The sequence below is a fragment of the Pteropus vampyrus genome, unplaced genomic scaffold, assembly GCF_000151845.1.
Source record: "Pteropus vampyrus isolate Shadow unplaced genomic scaffold, Pvam_2.0 Scaffold504, whole genome shotgun sequence".
Taxonomy (NCBI): Eukaryota; Metazoa; Chordata; class Mammalia; order Chiroptera; family Pteropodidae; genus Pteropus; species Pteropus vampyrus.
This window is the reverse complement of record NW_011889285.1, coordinates 152,370-169,595: the sequence shown is the minus strand read 5'-3', so window position 1 is coordinate 169,595 and position 17,226 is coordinate 152,370. Positions and strand designations below refer to the sequence as shown.

Here is a 17,226-nt window from a genome sequence, read left to right as displayed (position 1 = left end):
CAGAAAGAGGGCATTAGGAGCTGCCTAGAGAGAAGACAGGAGAAAGAAGGAAAGGCTCTCAATGCATGCACAGATTTCAGTCTGAAGCTGGTAAAACTGGGAAGGGAATTGGGCATGAGTACCTAAGACCTTTCACGCCCAATGGTATGAATATGGTTGACCCTCCCATATGTCTCCATATTCTTTTTAAGAGATAAACACAGAGGCACCTCTTGTTCTGTAAGACATTTAAATAAGGCAGAAAGGGTTATAACTGTAAATGGTAGAAGGTTACCTGAACTTTGACATACTCAACTATGTATTATACCTCTTGGTTCTATCCTCTACCTTCATAATGCCTTTTCTTCCCTGTGGTCTTTCCTTACCTTTTGTCTCTTCCCTAAAGGTATTTCTTCTTAAAAACCAAGTGAAGCTCCTTGCTGAAGACATTTGAATTTCCCACAGCATGAAGTAAAGGTAGATTTGCATGGAATTCTTGGGGCTAGAAAAGAAGGAACTGAGTTTGGAGTTTATGGCAGAATAGAATTGATCCCTCCCATTTTGGGTAGCTTTCTCTGTAGTAATTTACTACTTTTGCTACATAATCTTTTACAAGAGGGCATTATTCACAAAATCACATTAAGGGTTTGAGTAAAAGGTCATTGTGGACAAGACAGAGAAGTAAGGAGAATAAAGTTGTATTTAAAGAACGTAAGAGGAGCAGCTTTGGAAGATAATATTTGCATTCAGTGACTAAAGAATAAATATCAATCATATTTTAAATAAGCACTATATTTTGGTTTATATCTCTCACTCCTGGGGACAGAGTATGGAGAATTAGAAGTGATTCTGTCAATTTTCCATCCCTTATGGTAAGGCTAAAAGGACTGAATCATTACCTCAAGCCCAGATGTCTGGCATGTCATCACTGCTTAAAATTTGTAGCTAGATCTCATCTGTTCAGGTACATGATGAGAGGATGGTTTTCTTTGGGAGTATCTTAAGAATGTATATGGCAAAATAACTTCAAAAATGCATATCTGAATATTTAAAAGTCTCTAATTTGAGCAGGAAAAAAAGCATCCCAATGAAACTGTTCTGGCATGTGACAAGAAAAAAATAGGACATTTACTCCAATTCAGCCAAATTTACTGATGACCCTTGATTTCCTCCCAGGTAAATATATATCTCCCTCAGACTTCCTCTTTTGAGTAAATGACTTCTCTGTTATCTTTGTTCAAACCAGAAATCTAGAATCATCTCACTGTTTTTCTCGCATGCCCATTTCCAACATATCAGCAAGCCTGCATCAAAAATGTATCTTTTTCTGTTTAAATTTTCTTCATTTCCACTTCTGCTCTCCTAAATCAAGTCACCATTACTCTTTGTATGAATTGTTGAGATAGCTTTCTATTTTCTTTTCTTTTATCTTGCTTGATTATCTATTCCTCACATAGAAGTCCAAATGATAATTAAAAACTGCAAATCAGGATATGCCAACCTCGTCATTATGATTTTTAAACTCTTGAATGTCTTCTCATTGCATTTTTAGTAAAAAGAAAGTTTCTAATGTTATCTATAAGGCTTATGAAACTACTGCCTTGGTCTCTGAAATCACCTACTGTCCCTCTTCTATTTGTTCACCAAGCTCCAGACATGCTAATTTTCCCCTCTCAATAGAACAATCTTCCTCTAGATCTTCATATGGCCAATTCTTTTTTGCTAGTCAGCTCTCAGTTCATATGTCAACTCCTCAGAGGTGCAGTCTCAGATCATCCAAACTACTGTATTAAACTGTGTGCAATACCATCCTAATCGATCTCCACTAAATGGTGCCATTTTATCTTAAAATTGCACTTACATTAATCTAAGTTTTTATTCTTTATTTTCTAACTTAATTTGTGGCTTATAAAATTAGACTTAATTCCAATGCTTAAAATGTCATGTCTATCACAGTGGGTGCTGAAAAATATTGGGTAAATTAATGTATATACATGTAATTGTATATATGTATGTGTATAAATGTGCGTACATACATACAGGTGTATATATACATTTATATATGTATACATATATGTATGCATATTGGAGATACATATATAGTGTGTGTGTGTGTGTGTGTGTGTGTGTGTGCGCGCGCGTGTATGTGTGAAGATACAATTTGCAAACTGAAGGAGAAACTCTATTATGAGCCATGTCTTTGGCTGACCTAAGCACTCACTCCAGCCCAAGGGCCTATGAATATTTAACTTCTAATTATTCTGGCTATTGTAGTGAGTACCGAGTAGTTCTGCCATGTCCAGGAAGAAGCTAATAAACACTTAATGTAAACATATTTGTTTTGTTTTCAACTCTAACCTATGGAATTGGAGGTAAAGTTTCTCTTTCATATCTTTCTTCTCCTTAGTAACAGTGGCAGTGGCACAGCTTTTCTTCCCACACTTTCCTCTAGGCTCTTGGCTCTTTTTTGAGAATCTAGAGAAATCGTATCTATGCAGGATAGCATGAATTAGAAATCACTACTATGAAGGCAATTACAGCTTTGGGTAGTAGATTGGAGTAACGTAAGGGTTGGGTTCCTTGAAATCCTTCAAGTATGGATCTCTTCTATGAGCTTTTCATAGTTGTTAAAAGTGGTTTCTGAGTTTTAATGTGCATCAACGATTTCCTGAGGAGCTTGTTAAAATGTATATGACCATATGAAACTCCAGGAATTTGGGTAGGTTGGGGATGGTCCCTGGAATATGCAGTTAAAAAGATAAAAGGTATAGGTTGTCCTAAGAATGTTTTGAGAAACAATGGCTTATATTGATATCATTATTACCTTTAACATAGAGCTACATTTCCATGGTAACAACTGAGAAAAAAGAACATTTCTTCTGGATAAACCATCATGTTGTACAACAGCAGTTCCAGTTTCTTTCTGTTGACTGGTTTTCCAGGCTTGGAGGCAGCTCACCACTGGATTTCCATGCCCTTCTTTATTGTCAACATCTCTGTCCTTCTTGGCAATGGCACTCTCCTTCTTCTCATTAAGGAAGACCACAATCTTCACGAGCCTATGTACTATTTCCTGGCCATGTTGGCAGCCACAGACCTAGGGCTGACTTTGACAACAATGCCCACAGTGCTGGGAGTCCTCTGGTTGAACCGCAGGGAGATTGGAAATGTAGCCTGCTTTTCTCAAGCCTATTTAATACATTCACTTTCCTTGGTAGAATCTGGTGTTTTGCTTGCGATGGCCTATGATCGTTTTATTGCCATTCGCAACCCCCTTAGATACACCTCCATACTCACTAATACTCTGGTGGTGAAAATTGGGCTAGGAGTTCTGATGAGGGGATTTGCATCTGTTGTCCCTCCAATTTTACCTCTCTATTTTTTTCCCTATTGCCATTCCCATGTCCTTTCTCATGCATTTTGCCTTCATCAGGATGTCATTAAACTGGCCTGTGCTGATACCACCTTCAATCGATTGTATCCAGTTGTGGTTGTAGCCCTTATATTTGTACTGGATTCTCTGATTATTCTCATCTCCTATGTGTTGATACTCAAGAGTGTCCTGAGCATTGCCTCCAGAGAAGAGAGGGCCAAGGCCCTCAATACTTGTGTCTCCCATATCTGTTGTGTCCTGGTTTTCTATGTCACCGCGATTGGATTGTCTCTAATTCACAGGTTTGGAAAGGAGGTTCCACATATTGTCCACCTCATTATGAGCTACGTCTATTTTTTGTTCCCTCCACTAATGAATCCTATAATTTATAGTGTCAAGACCAAGCAGATCCAGAGTGCCATTCTTCACCTTTTTACCATCCAAAGAGTTGAAGCCTGAACTCTGACCATCACAGTCCCTCATGCAGAATGTGAGAACTCTGGTTTTTGACAGGAGAGCAAAGCAGTTTCATATCAACCACACTTGATGAGATCTCTTAGTAAACTAATTTTCAAAGCAGAGCTACAAATGGCCCTAAGGTATCTCTTTAAACCAAGATTTTCGGCCTAATTTTACAATTAAAAAAACCCTGTATACTAAATATGTCTATTTATTTGCCACTTAATTTTTGTGATAATAATACCTTATGTTTTTATAGATGTGTCTATAATGTAACTAACATATATTTCTTTGTGCTTAGAAAGGTAGCAGATAGAAACAGAATTATAAAAATATAAAATTATAAGTTTATTTGGGTGAAACAGAGTAAAGTGTGGTTTATTTATATCCAATCCAATTTCTAACAGTGTTGTAATTACCATGTCAACCACCTCTTTAATTCTTCCCTTCTCTATCAAATAATCATAACTTTGTCTCAAGAACCATAAGCCTATATTTATTCCCTAAGGCAATATCTAATCATAAAAAATTGTTTGAGGTAAGAGAAACCATGAACAAATGAAATCGTCAGTACCTCTTTCCATTTTTGTCTTCATTTTTATCTTACTATGCCAATTTTTAGCTCTGATGTTGGTGCCATCTCCAGAGCATCTACCAGTGACTAATTAGTTTGAGTGGAAGGGATAGTTTACTCCTCCTCCTTTTGCTATAAACAAGGCCTGAGAGACTGAAACAATAGGTTTACACATTTTTTGAAAAAACAGTCTGTTTCATACATATATCATGACTCCATTTTATAAAGTATGAATGTCTCAAAGAAGAAAATAATATTATTCTTATTTGATTGAAATTTTATGATGAATTAGGAAGGGACCTGTGACTCAAGTTAAAATATCTTCAAAGACTGGCGGCTGTGTCTTCATTATATCCCAATCAGAGCAGAGAAAGAACTAGGTGAGCCCCGAGATGGAACTGTATAGAAGCTGTTATTGATGTCATTGGTGCTTTGTCACTTTATAGAACTATACACCTACCCCTTGCTCCTGAGAGTGCTGACTGCTCATTGCTCACATTTGCTGCTTTCTTCAAATTATTATTCTCAATCCAGTTGGAATTGTATCACTAAGATTATGACCCCTGGTCACAAGGAAGCAGGCCATAGACATATACCTACTCTCTTGATTTCTGAAGTTAAACACCAGATGGGACTATGTCTTTGCTTATCTCCTTCCCCTGCCTACCTGCTTTACCTCATTCCCTGTCTACTGAGAGCATCTATTAATAAATCACATACATCTGAACCTGTCTCAGATTTTGCTTATTGGGAGTCCAACATGAGCAACCTATAACTCTCATTTCTTTTTTATTTTATTGAGAAATTTAATTATGAAAAGACTGCGCTTATAAAAAGAGAGTAAGTATATATTATGCTCATTTCTTGATCTCTTTATCCTCTATGACATTCAAGTAACACAATCTGAATACTAAATATTTAGTATGAGTGTGATGGTAAGTTATGTCCTCTTTTCAATTGTCTGTGAAACCAAACAAACACATGTCCCTCAGCTTCTCTTCCTCTATCTACACCTTATTTTAGTCATAATGCTATCACGAGGTAGGTATTATTATCACAAATTTATACATGAAGAATCTAAAGGTAAAAACGTAAACTATCTTATAAAGTTTATAAGCAGTAGAGCTGTGAATTAAATCCATATCTTCTAATTCTAAGGCCAGTATAAATTGCATTCCACTAAAATAGTCTATCTTAGTGGACTCTCTTTTATGTCCTCTACTCCACCATAAACAAACACATTATCGCAAAATTTAGTTTCCTGTAGATCTCATACAGATATTCTTTTGCTAAAATGCTAGGTATTGATAATATATTTACAACAGTGTCTCCCAGGAAAGACTACACATGCTTTGTATTTATGAGCAGGGTAGACTGCAGAGTGGTCCACTGAACCAGCATGCCAACACATCTGTGAATCTCCGTTACACAGGACAATCTGATGAAGTCTGTAATTTAGCTTATAATTATGAAAAAAAAAATAATTTGCATGGAGAAGAATTTCATGATGAATAAATTCACTGGTGCTATTGAGATGAATAAACAGCATGTAGTTACAGTAAAGCTAAGGTACATAAGAATATATACTAGGAAAAATTCTTTGCAAGAATTAACCTCCTTCTTCCAAAGAATATTATAATTATATAGTATGGGCTATAAAGATATTGAGTTTGAGTTAGGAAATGAAGGGTTAAATTTGCAGTCCTATGAATGAAAAAAAATCATAAAAATGATCAGAAAGAGAGTGAGAAATATTAGAGACACTGAATAAACAAAGTATGATCTAATAAGTCGGCAGAGTATACCTTTTCCAATTACAAAATGAATTTATGCTAGGTGAGAGATAGATGCATTTCATTCAGTTGATTAACAAATAATTTCTGACTTCCTTATCAGGAGATCCAGATTTTTATGGAGTAAATTAAAGGTGATGGTTTTAATAATACTTATTTGGTATTATGAATATTAAATTAGATACTCAGAGTGATTAGACATGTTTAAAGGATCCAGGGGTCTCTCTATTCAATTAAAGAATGTTAATCATTTTTTTTATTTTATAGCCTAAGTTTTCACACAATATTATTGCTGTGAATGAGCTCATAGACAAAATTCCATATTATAAGATATTTAGGAGTTTATGTCTCTAGACACTAGTGCTTGTCACAAGGCTGATGGGTAGCAGTGGCAGTGAATAGTGAAGAAGCACCATAAAAATGAAGAAGATAGGTTGGACTCTCCTGAGGAAAAATTGACAAATGGGGTCTGCACAGACTTGTGTAGAATGCTGAAGACTGACAAGTAATAGAAGGGTAAATGGGGTCAACTATATGGTGACAGAAGGAGATTTGGCTTTGGGTGGTGAACACACAATGCAATATACAGATGACATGTTACCTTCATCTATGTCATACATAATATAGGGCAGAAATTAGACCTACGTGTGGCTCTGGAGCCAGATCTAGATAGAGCCAAGGAATGGCAAGTCCTGGGGTAAATATTTTAATTCAAAAAAAAGTAAGATTTTTTTTTAATAATGCGGCTGCCTGAATACCTTCAAAACATATGTTCTCATGAATGTAGAGCTCTGTGGCCCAAAAGAAGACAGGCACTGACTGGATGACTCTTGTCAGGAAACAAGACATCAAAGGCTTTCATCATATAAGATGGAAGGTCTTTCCACATCTGAAAGGTTGTATGCTGCTATGATTCTTCCTTTCACAGGCAGTACATCAGGGACTGTGACAGGAATGAATAAGGTTTGGGGAAACACATGCATGGCAGAGCCATAAATGGATACTTAGGAAAAGGAAGACAGTGCTAGAGCCCTGCCTACTTCCCCCCAGAGCCCCCTATAATCTGACAGCTTTGAGTGCTGGTTGATAAGGACTAACAGGCGCTTCCTTTCTCCTTGTCTTTTGCCTCACTGGGCAGTTATCTTAACCCTGGGGCATCTTGCAACAAATGACTTTCCATTTGTTCTAAAGAAAGTAGTGTTGCCAGGAATGGTGTTAAACATAAGGATTAGGAGAACTGTGCCTTTATCTACCTTCTGATGAAATGGGATAACAGCTTGAAAGTTATGTGGGTTACCTCAGGTGCTCACTACTTCTACCTCCTTTGGTGCCCGAAAAAAGACTTTCTTAAATCATCACCTCTAAGTTTATATTTCATACAAAGAGTTTTCATGCACAAGTACATCCAGACTTAAGTCATTCCCAGAGACTGACTCCTATTCGTGGCTTCCCAAATCCTACTGAGTTTCAGAAAGACGTAAGAGCAGAGGAGAGTTCCAGAAGAGTTTAACAGGATCCGAAATGGCAGAAGTCAAATGTGATCTACATGTTTGACAACCTCGTGCCCATCCTATTTTAAAGTCTCACAGCTGGGCTAGGCTCCAGGATTAATTTAGGAGACAAGGCTGAGACAAGACAAGACAGATCTGAGGTTTCTCAGATCTGCGTCTCTGCCAGAATACGAATATAGTCCTTTCTACTCTGGTAAAAATGATCAGAAAGACTCAAGAATGTTAATGTTTCATTGATGTATACTACTACACTTTACTATGAGATACTTAAAGTGAAAGAAGATTTTTTATTTGATTTGAATTATTCTGGAGGCAAGAACTATGACTGCTGGGTAAGAATAAGAGACAGATAAAAAGCTTACTGTTGGAATTGATCACAATTGATTTCATTTGTGAGAAAATATCACTTCAAGAATGTAATGTTGAGTACTGAAATAAGCGATCTTATTTGAAAACAAGGAAAGGTAAATGTTAGGAAATGATTAAGCTTCATCTAAGTTTAGTGAGTTTAGTTGCTGCAGGATTCAGGAATAACAAAATCAAATGTATTTTTGATGATATACCTTCCTTCGAAGAGAGGATAAGGGAGAACAAAGTTCATTTGACAGCGTGGCTTCCGTTTGCTAGATGAAACTACAATTCTGTTTTCTGTCTGCAGTGAAAATATAGGGTTATAGGACACAGCTCTTGGGGGCCACCTCTTTCCCCAAGAGAAGCCAGGAAAAGATATCCAGAAGCCTAATTATTTGTAGCCCGTAGCCTGAGTGACCCTGGGGAACCATTTCTCTATACATATAACTTCACCAATTAATATCTTTATTCGTCTTCAGAGATAACATTTGCATCAGGTTCTACATCAAGACCCAGCAATTACCTCTTCCCTTAATTTCTGATGCCCCAGGTAAGGCTCTGGTGACTGTGGGAGAATGGTATGGAGATAACATAGAAGAAAATAAAGATGACTGCTCTTCTTGGAGTATTATTCCTTCATGCAAGAAGGTAACTAGAAAGTGGAGGAAAGCTATCATTTGTCTCTATGGATTCTGTCCAGTATAACAAATTGCAATATGAAAGTTCAACTCTCTAGAAAATATCAACTCTTAGAGAGAAGCAGTGATACATATGTATTTTTTCGTTGTGGGTGCTTACCTGAAAAATCAAGGCTGCTAGCAAACTGTCTTGTTAGCTTAAGGCTATCAAGAATATTTTTCCTAGAGTAGAAATATTCTTTGGAAAAGGCAGGAAGAGGAAGAGGGGCTGATGTTGAGCGTGAATATACTGGGCAGGGTCCTCATGATGCATGCAGGCCTTTTTATTACATCTCTTCCTCTTGGTGTTGTCCTCTGTGTTTATTATACTTTCTCTCACATGTCACCTTTATGCCAACTCTTTCCTCTTCTTTGTGCCTTTTGCCTTCAGTGATTTGAATAATTCTAAGTTATAGGACAAGACTGTGTGTGTGTATGTGTGTGTGTGTGTGTGTGTATTCTTATCCCAATGCCTATTCTTAAGAGTTGATGTCCCATTAAAGCTTGGAAATGATCATTATATAAAAGCTCTAGTGGGTAAGACAAAGTCATTTATGTTCACAACTGGGAGAAAAATGGAATCTGGAGGGCCTGATGGTACCACATATGCAGGTAGTTGCTGAGTGATTGGTGACTCTACTGGACATGACATTTGTCTGGAAAAAGGCAGTTTGTGTGTCGCATCAGTCAGCTTACACATTAGCCAATTACATATCAATAAATATTTGGAAGTCAATGTAAATACATAAGCCAGTTTAACCATCACCCCACCAGCTAGGCTGTGCAATCATGTGTTAGTATAAGATAATTAAAATTTCATAAATGATCACACAATTTGTCAAAATCTGTTATTTCTTCCAGGAAGACTGATGTATTAATATAACAGTAAGATAAGCAATGTTAGTAATGGATTGAGAGTACAGCCATGTTTTAATTAGAATGAGTTCATTAGAGCCACTAGGTTTGAGAGACTGGTAGTGGAATGTGAAAGACAAAACATTTTGGGTTAATTTGTGCTGAAGCTTGGATCATGTAGAAAAATCATCTAGGATTTAGCTAAAAACAGAGGGCAAAGGGAGGGATATAAAAAGGAAGGAACAGGAAAATGATAGCATGGAGATGACCTCCAGCTGAATCTTAGGTACGTGGTGAGCAAGAGAGGCAGAAATCATCAGAGATACCCAGCCAAGTCCACCCAAAATTAGCTGAACCACACTTTTGAGTAAAAACTAAATATATAATGTAGTAAGATATTTGTCATGGGGCAATTTTGTGTCAATAGCTAATTGACATAATAACTAACTAGATAAACTCTCTAAATATTAATTTATTAGTAGTAGTAAGATATGGATAATAGGCATCTCTACTGCATTAGTTTTCTATTGCTGTGTAACAAAGTACCACAAACTGTGCTGCTCACATCAACACTCATTTGTAGTAACACAGTTTCATTAGTTAGAAGTCTGGTAGGTTTTATTGGGTTCTCTGGTTAGGATATCTTAAAGCCAAAATCAAGTGATGGCTGAGCTGGGCTTTTACATGAAGGGTCTAGATACGAATCTATTTCCTAACTCATTCATTTTGTGACATATTTCAGTTTCTTGTGACAGTATGTCTCAGGCCCCTGCTTTTTCTAGAATATCATAGAATTGGAATTATACAATATGGAGCCTTTTCACATTGGCTTTTTTTACTTAGTAATATGCATTTAAGTTTCCTCCATGTCTTTTCATGACTTAATAACTCATTTACTTTTAGTGCTGAATAATATCCCATTGTCTGGATGTATCATGGTTTATTTTTTCACTCACCTGCTGAAGGACATTTTATTTGTTTCCAATTTTTGACAATTATATGTAGACATACATTTTCAACCCCTTTGGGTAAAACAAGGAGTGTGAGTGATTGTATTTTAAGAGAATGCTTAGTTTTGTATGAAACTGCGAAACTGTCTTCTAAAGTGGCTGTACAATTTTGCACTCTCACCAGCAATGAATGAGAGTTCCCATTGTTCCACATTCTCATCAGCATTTGGTGTTGTCAGTGTTCTGAATTTTGGTCATTCTAATAAGAGTAAAATCTGTTTTTTACCACTATATGCACTGTATTTAGCTCAAAGCTATGATATACATACATATTTTTTAAATCAAGAAATATCAGATCACTGATATTTCACTGAGTTATAGAGACAGATATGATTGTCTTCATTTACAATTTAAAAATTGAAAAAGAGTCATTTCCAATTTTCTACCTTCTGTCTTCTGGAGCCAAATGCAGTGCTTGCCTGAAGCAGAAAGTTGTAAAGTCTATAAATTTTAGCAATATAAAAATCCCACAGTGTTAGAAGATACTTGAACAGACTTCGAGTACCCTTATTTGGGGCTCCCTGAATGGATTAATATAATTAACATTGGTTAATACAATTATATAATTTTCAGGTGTACATTATAATTTGACATCTATATATTTTATTGTGTGATTATCACCCAAAGTGCAGTTTCCTTCAGCTACCATATATTTGATCAGGACAGGGCTAATTTAGAGAGACTGTTTTTTGTTTCAATGCAGAGAACTGCCATGTGGTCCAACATCACTGCTGCCCCTTTTCTACTGACTGGCTTCCCAGGTCTGGAGATATTTCATCCTTGGATTTCCATAGCCTTCTTTATCATCTATGTCTCCATACTCCTCGGCAATGGCACCCTCCTCTTTCTTATCAGAGAAGACTACACTCTTCATGAACCTATGTACTACTTTCTGGCTATATTGGCAGCCACAGACCTTGGAGTGACTTTGACAACGATGCCCACAGTGCTTGCTGTTCTGTGGTTGGATCACAGAGAAATCAGCCACGAAGCCTGCTACTTCCAGGCCTATCTAATCCATTCATTCTCTATTGTGGAGTCTGGAGTCTTGCTCATCATGGCCTATGATCGTTTCATTGCCATCTGCAATCCCTTGAGATATACCTCCATTCTCACCACTGCTAAGGTGATGAAGATAGGTCTAGGGGTTCTAATGAGAGGATTTATACTTATTGTGCCTATAATCATCACCCTTTCTAGATTCCCTTACTGCAGATCCCATGTCCTCTCCCATGCCTTCTGCCTGCATCAGGATGTGATCAAACTGGCCTGTGCTGATATCACCTTCAATAGACTCTATCCTATAGCCCTGATCTCATTAACTGGTTTCTTGGACTCTATGCTTATCCTTATCTCTTACATCCTAATTCTTAAGGCTGTCATGGGAATTGCCTCAGGTAAGGATCAGGCTAAGGCTCTAAATACGTGTGTCTCCCACATCAGCTGTGTTTTAGTTTTTTATGTCACTGTGACTGGGCTGACTCTCATTCATCGATTTGGGAAGTATGTGCCACATGTAGTTAATATTATCATGAGCTATGTCTACTTTCTTTTCCCACCATTTATGAATCCAATAATCTATAGTATTAAGACCAAGCAGATACAGAATGGTATCAATCGTCTTTTCTCTTTCCATAGAATTTGTGCCTGATTTATTTACTTAGGAGGTTCTCACCTTGAAAAACGTTTTTGTTTTTTGTTTTTTGTTTTTTGTTTTTTGTTTTTTGTTTTTTGGAAGAATGGACTGTACAATGCCAATATGGCTGGAATCAAAAGGCCTGGCATTCCTGTCATTCAAAATACGTACAGCCATTGCTCTGATTCTCAGCCTCTCACCCCCTTCACATCAGCAATGACATCGACCTTAGTTCTGATGCTCTGGTTGGTAGATTGGTTTGCTTTTCTCTGTCGTTTTTGACTCTGACAGAATCATTTGCCTTAATGATTACTCAAGGTCAATGAGACTTGAAATGGTCGCAGAGTCTACACTAAAAAAGAGATTGAGACAGCTTGACAGAGTTCTTAGCACTGTGTAGAAACAATTCAAAATTTTCCTGTATGCCTGATGGTGCATCTGAGGTAACGATGGGTCTTGGACAAACCCCCTCGTACTGCATGACACTAGAGATATTCTGAAGTATATAAAAGTGAGGTATTCAAACCAAAGACCAAACAAGGAACTCAGATTCCAGCAGATGCCAAAATGGCTGGGTGCCCACCATGGATTAGTGAAAAGACCTTGAGTTGATGATGTGTTCCAACTAATGGGATGAGGACTCTGAAACACCTATAGTAAAATAAAGTTCCATTTCTTGCATACCTGAGTGTTTGTTTTGTGTTCTGTAATTCATAATCTTACATATGCTTCATGAAAAAGTGATACTAGTCATGGAAGCATTCTAATAATATTTTTGCAAAGGTAACATTTTGTCTGTTTTGTGGAATGAGGGTTAGTAATAAACTGCTTTCAGTAAATAGTGTAATTTTATAATCTTGAAACACATAAGATATTTAAGGAGAGTTCGCTTAGGGCCTTCCATGAATTTTTATTTCTTGCAGCAGTTAACATGACCAGCATCTGTACATTGGCAATATAAGAAGAAAAGCTATATTTTATTAGTGCATCAAGAAGAAGAAAGGTTAGGGAAAATGTTGCACATTAAGCAAAATGTTAGAAAATATGTTGGCAAATGAAATTTCAATGTATTCAATAAACAATTAGTCCATTTTTTAAAAATTTGATAATGAGATGCATGTCTTTAATACATTATCAGGATCCCTGGAGTGATTTTCTATAACCGATAGACTCTCTTGCAAAATAATTTATTTCTTCATTGAAAATGGTTATTTACAAAATAAGTTTGAAAACTATTGACTTAGATCCTCCATTATGTTTTATCTCATTCTTAATTCATCTAGCTTTTTTCCCCTCACTGTAAATAAATTTTCCCATTAATTTTATGAGAGAAAAGACTAACTAGACCAATTGACAGGTGTAATCCAGTCAGTCTAAAAATTGTTTTAAAAAGAAAATGTAACTAGAACTTAAAAGCAAGAGAAAAAGTACACTTAAAAAATGTCAGGCAACATGACAAATAAGTCTAACATAACAGGTGTATGTAGATTGATACCTGGAAGCAGTAAAATAAACAAGGTAATTTCATATTTATAAACTATTTTTAAAAAGTAATAGCCATCATCTTAACTGTCTTATCATCAAAACATGTAAACGAAAACATCTAAGAAATATAAGAAGATATTAAAAGTACTGTAGTCAATTTAATTATTATACCATCTTATTATGTATAAAATTATATTATTTCACAATATATACTTTTTCTCCAAACTTCTCTATATGATATGGATAGAGTATATGCTAGACATAAAGAAGATCCTCTTACATTAAAAAGGATAAAAAATGTAATCATTTTTATACCTTTGATATAGTAAATTTACTTCTGTCAAATTATTCTTAGGAAATAAGGAAAAATAATAAAAAAAATGGATAGTATGGCAGAAAAAAATGTGGCCTTTGAAGAAATAAAGCATCTTTTCTCTCATTCACTTTTATGATCTTGTGATGTTAAACGAGTCAATCTCTGAGCCTAGGTTATTTTATCTGTCAATTAAGAATGACAAAATGCCCCTTGTAAGAGTTTTCCTCTGAGGGTTGAGAAAATACATATCACTACTGGCACCCATATGTTCTATTAATTATATTATAACCTTTATCATAGGCAAAGACAAATATCTGAAAATTTTGACCTGTCAAAACAGTTAACAGGGAAGAACATTCAGCCAGTAAGAAATTATTAAATATATTATAATTCTTTCATATGAAATGATTAGCTAATAAGAATATTATGAGAAGTTTTAAATAGCCTTTGAAAATGATTATACTCCTTCTTGCTTTAGCCCTCAGTTACTCCCAACATAGAATTCTCCTACAACACCGAGGCTTCCAGTACACTGACACTTTTATTTCTGATTCCTTCGTGTCTTCATTGACCATTACGTGCTAGATAAGATTATATTGTTCAGTTCTTTAGACTCTCATGTCAATACTTTTTTTTGGCTCATTGTAAATCCATCTCAGACATTTTTCTCTTCTATAGTCTCTGAGAAAACTTAATAAAACAGAGGAAAATTACCCTTTATGAGTTCTCAACATTTTCCAGGTCTTGTGCTAACACTTATATAAATTAATTTATATAATTTTTTATCATCATTCTTAGGAGTATTTACTTAATCCTCACAACAATTATTTCAACAGCTTTTATCATCTCCATTTTACAGATGAGAAGCTAAAGTGCTTGGTATGCAAAGACAAAGAATCTGTGAAAAGTAGGGTTATGGTTCACACTCAGGAAGACCAGCTCCAGAGCCTGTGTTCTTAGCAACCAATCCACAGTTCTCTCTGACTGCTCACAGACACACAATGCCCTAAACCAAAAGGGTTCCTTTCACTCTTTTTTGAAATCTGGCATGTAAAACAATGCTTAGTGAAAACGAGTCATATGACAAATAATTATTGATTACTTAATAGAGTGTTTCCTATCTTAATAAATGAGACTGCTCTCCATGCAGGTAAAATCAGAAATGCATATATCTTTCACTATTCTCTCTCCTCAATCTACCACCTTCAGTCACCAGCTTCTCTTCTTTCTAAGTCATAGACTCTCTCCCATCTAATTCCATCCAGCCCTACTGGCAACACCTCATCACATCCACATCAACATATTTCTCTCCTAGATTGTTGTAGTTGTATCCTATACACTTCTCACTCACTCACTCACTCACCATTCCAGTGTGTTCCTCATACTTTAATCAAAGTAAATTTATAATGATGATTATCTGATGGTGACCCTGCTCCCCTTCTTCCTACTAATTGTTCTCAGGGTAAAGTCAGACTCCTTACATAATTTGTAGAAATCCTATATGATGAAACCTGCAACCACGGATTTATTTTTATTATTTTTATTTTTTTATTATATTTATTGGGGATGACATTAATAAGATTATGTAGGTTTCAAGTACACAATTCAATAATACATCATCTGTATATTGCATTGTGTGTTCACCACCCAAAGTCAAATTTCCTTCTGTTACCATATTTTTGACCCCCTTTTACCCATATCTATCTCTCTCCTCCCCACTTTGCCTCTGGTAACCACTAAACTGTTGTCTGTGTCTATGAGTTTTTACTCTTTTGTCTTGTTTGTTTGTTGCTTTCAGTTTTATATCCCACATATGAGGGGAATCATATGGTTCTGAGCTTTTTATGTCTGACTTATTTCACTTAGCATGATAATCTCAAGATCTATTCATGTTGTCACAAATGGCAGTATTTCATCTTTTCTTATGGCTGAGTAATATTCCATTGTATATATCTACCACGTCTTCTTTATTCAATCATCTATTGAAGGACATTTTAGTTGTTTCCATGTCTTGGCCGCCGTGAATAATGCTGCAATGAACATTGGAGGCATATATATGTCTGTAAGGATAAATGTTTTCAGATGTTTTGGGTAATTAACCAGAAGAGAGATTGCTGGGTCATATGGTAATTCTACTCTTAATTTTTTGAGAAACCTCCATACTGCTTTCCATAGTGGCTGTACCAATTTATATTTCCACCAGCAGTGTCTGAGGGTTCCTTTTTCCCCAGAACCTCTCCAACACTTATTATTACTTGTCTTGTTGATAATAACCACCCTAACAGGTGTGAGATGGTAGTTTATTGTGGTTTTGATTTGCATCATAGATTCATTTTTGTGTCAAATTTGACTACATGTTTTGTTTTAGCTATACTAATTTCTTTTTAATTCATCATATTTTTTTCTGGCCTTTGACTTATACATCTTTTCCTTCCTGTTTGGAAATAAACTCTATACTACTTATGGCTACCATATTTCTTACATTTTCATTGTTCAAGCTTAAATCACATTTCCTCTGTGAAGTTTTCCCTCATCTCAATGATATGCTTCCCTTAGCATACTACCATCCATGCAGTAACAGCAGTGATATGAAAATTTTTGGTAAATATCGTTTGTCTAGTACCCTCTACAGTGTTACATTCTGTCAATAAAAAGGCCATGTTCTCATCCTGAACCTGACAAACTGGTCAATAATATAAAAATAATGTAATTTTAAGACAAAAAAATAGACTGTCATGCACATGGCTATTAAGAAATCCACTGACGCTTTTCTGTATCAGAACTTATTACCCCAAAGAAACATGGAAGACAAAAATGTAACTGGAATTCATAAGCTCTAGGATCAACATTGGTACAAGTGATCCCTGCACTAAACTAGAATGTGTTTGGCATTTGGAGGAGACAACAAGAAGGACATGCAATGATTTCTTAACTGCGGATGCTGAAGGTTTAGGGCGTGGGAGAGATATCACATAACCAAGTCCTGACATTCATACCTCTGCTGGTATTAGAGTTTCCAGCTTTCTTCATGCGTCCTTTGGGAAACAACTGAAAGTCCTGAGGACATTAATTGAGTGGCCCAGATTCTCCTAGAGAGAGGGAAGAGGGGAGAGAGAGATTAGGGAGTTTCCCGAGTGGCTGTAAAGCTGAAACTCTGAGGAGGTGGTTTCTACATACATAGCTTACTAATGGGGCCTCCTGAGGGTG

The 17,226-nt window shown here is 36.1% G+C and overlaps 2 protein-coding genes across 2 annotated transcripts; both read left to right on the top strand.

Moving 5' to 3' along the window:
- The first annotated feature begins 2,872 nt into the window (after positions 1 to 2,872).
- LOC105307595 (olfactory receptor 51B5-like) lies at positions 2,873 to 3,811 on the top strand. The gene has a single exon (XM_011383148.1). It carries the CDS (start codon positions 2,873 to 2,875, stop codon positions 3,809 to 3,811), a length of 939 nt encoding a protein of 312 aa, XP_011381450.1.
- Positions 3,812 to 11,294: 7,483 nt separating this feature from the next.
- LOC105307594 (olfactory receptor 51B2-like) lies at positions 11,295 to 12,233 on the top strand. Its single transcript, XM_011383145.1, has one exon. The coding sequence runs from the start codon at positions 11,295 to 11,297 to the stop codon at positions 12,231 to 12,233; it is 939 nt and encodes a 312-aa protein (XP_011381447.1).
- The last annotated feature ends 4,993 nt before the right edge of the window (positions 12,234 to 17,226 follow it).

Coding starts and splice junctions, on each gene's coding strand:
- LOC105307595 (XM_011383148.1), top strand. CDS start 2,873: ATGTTGTACAACAGCAGTTCCAGTTTCTTTCTGTTGACTGGTTTTCCA.
- LOC105307594 (XM_011383145.1), top strand. CDS start 11,295: ATGTGGTCCAACATCACTGCTGCCCCTTTTCTACTGACTGGCTTCCCA.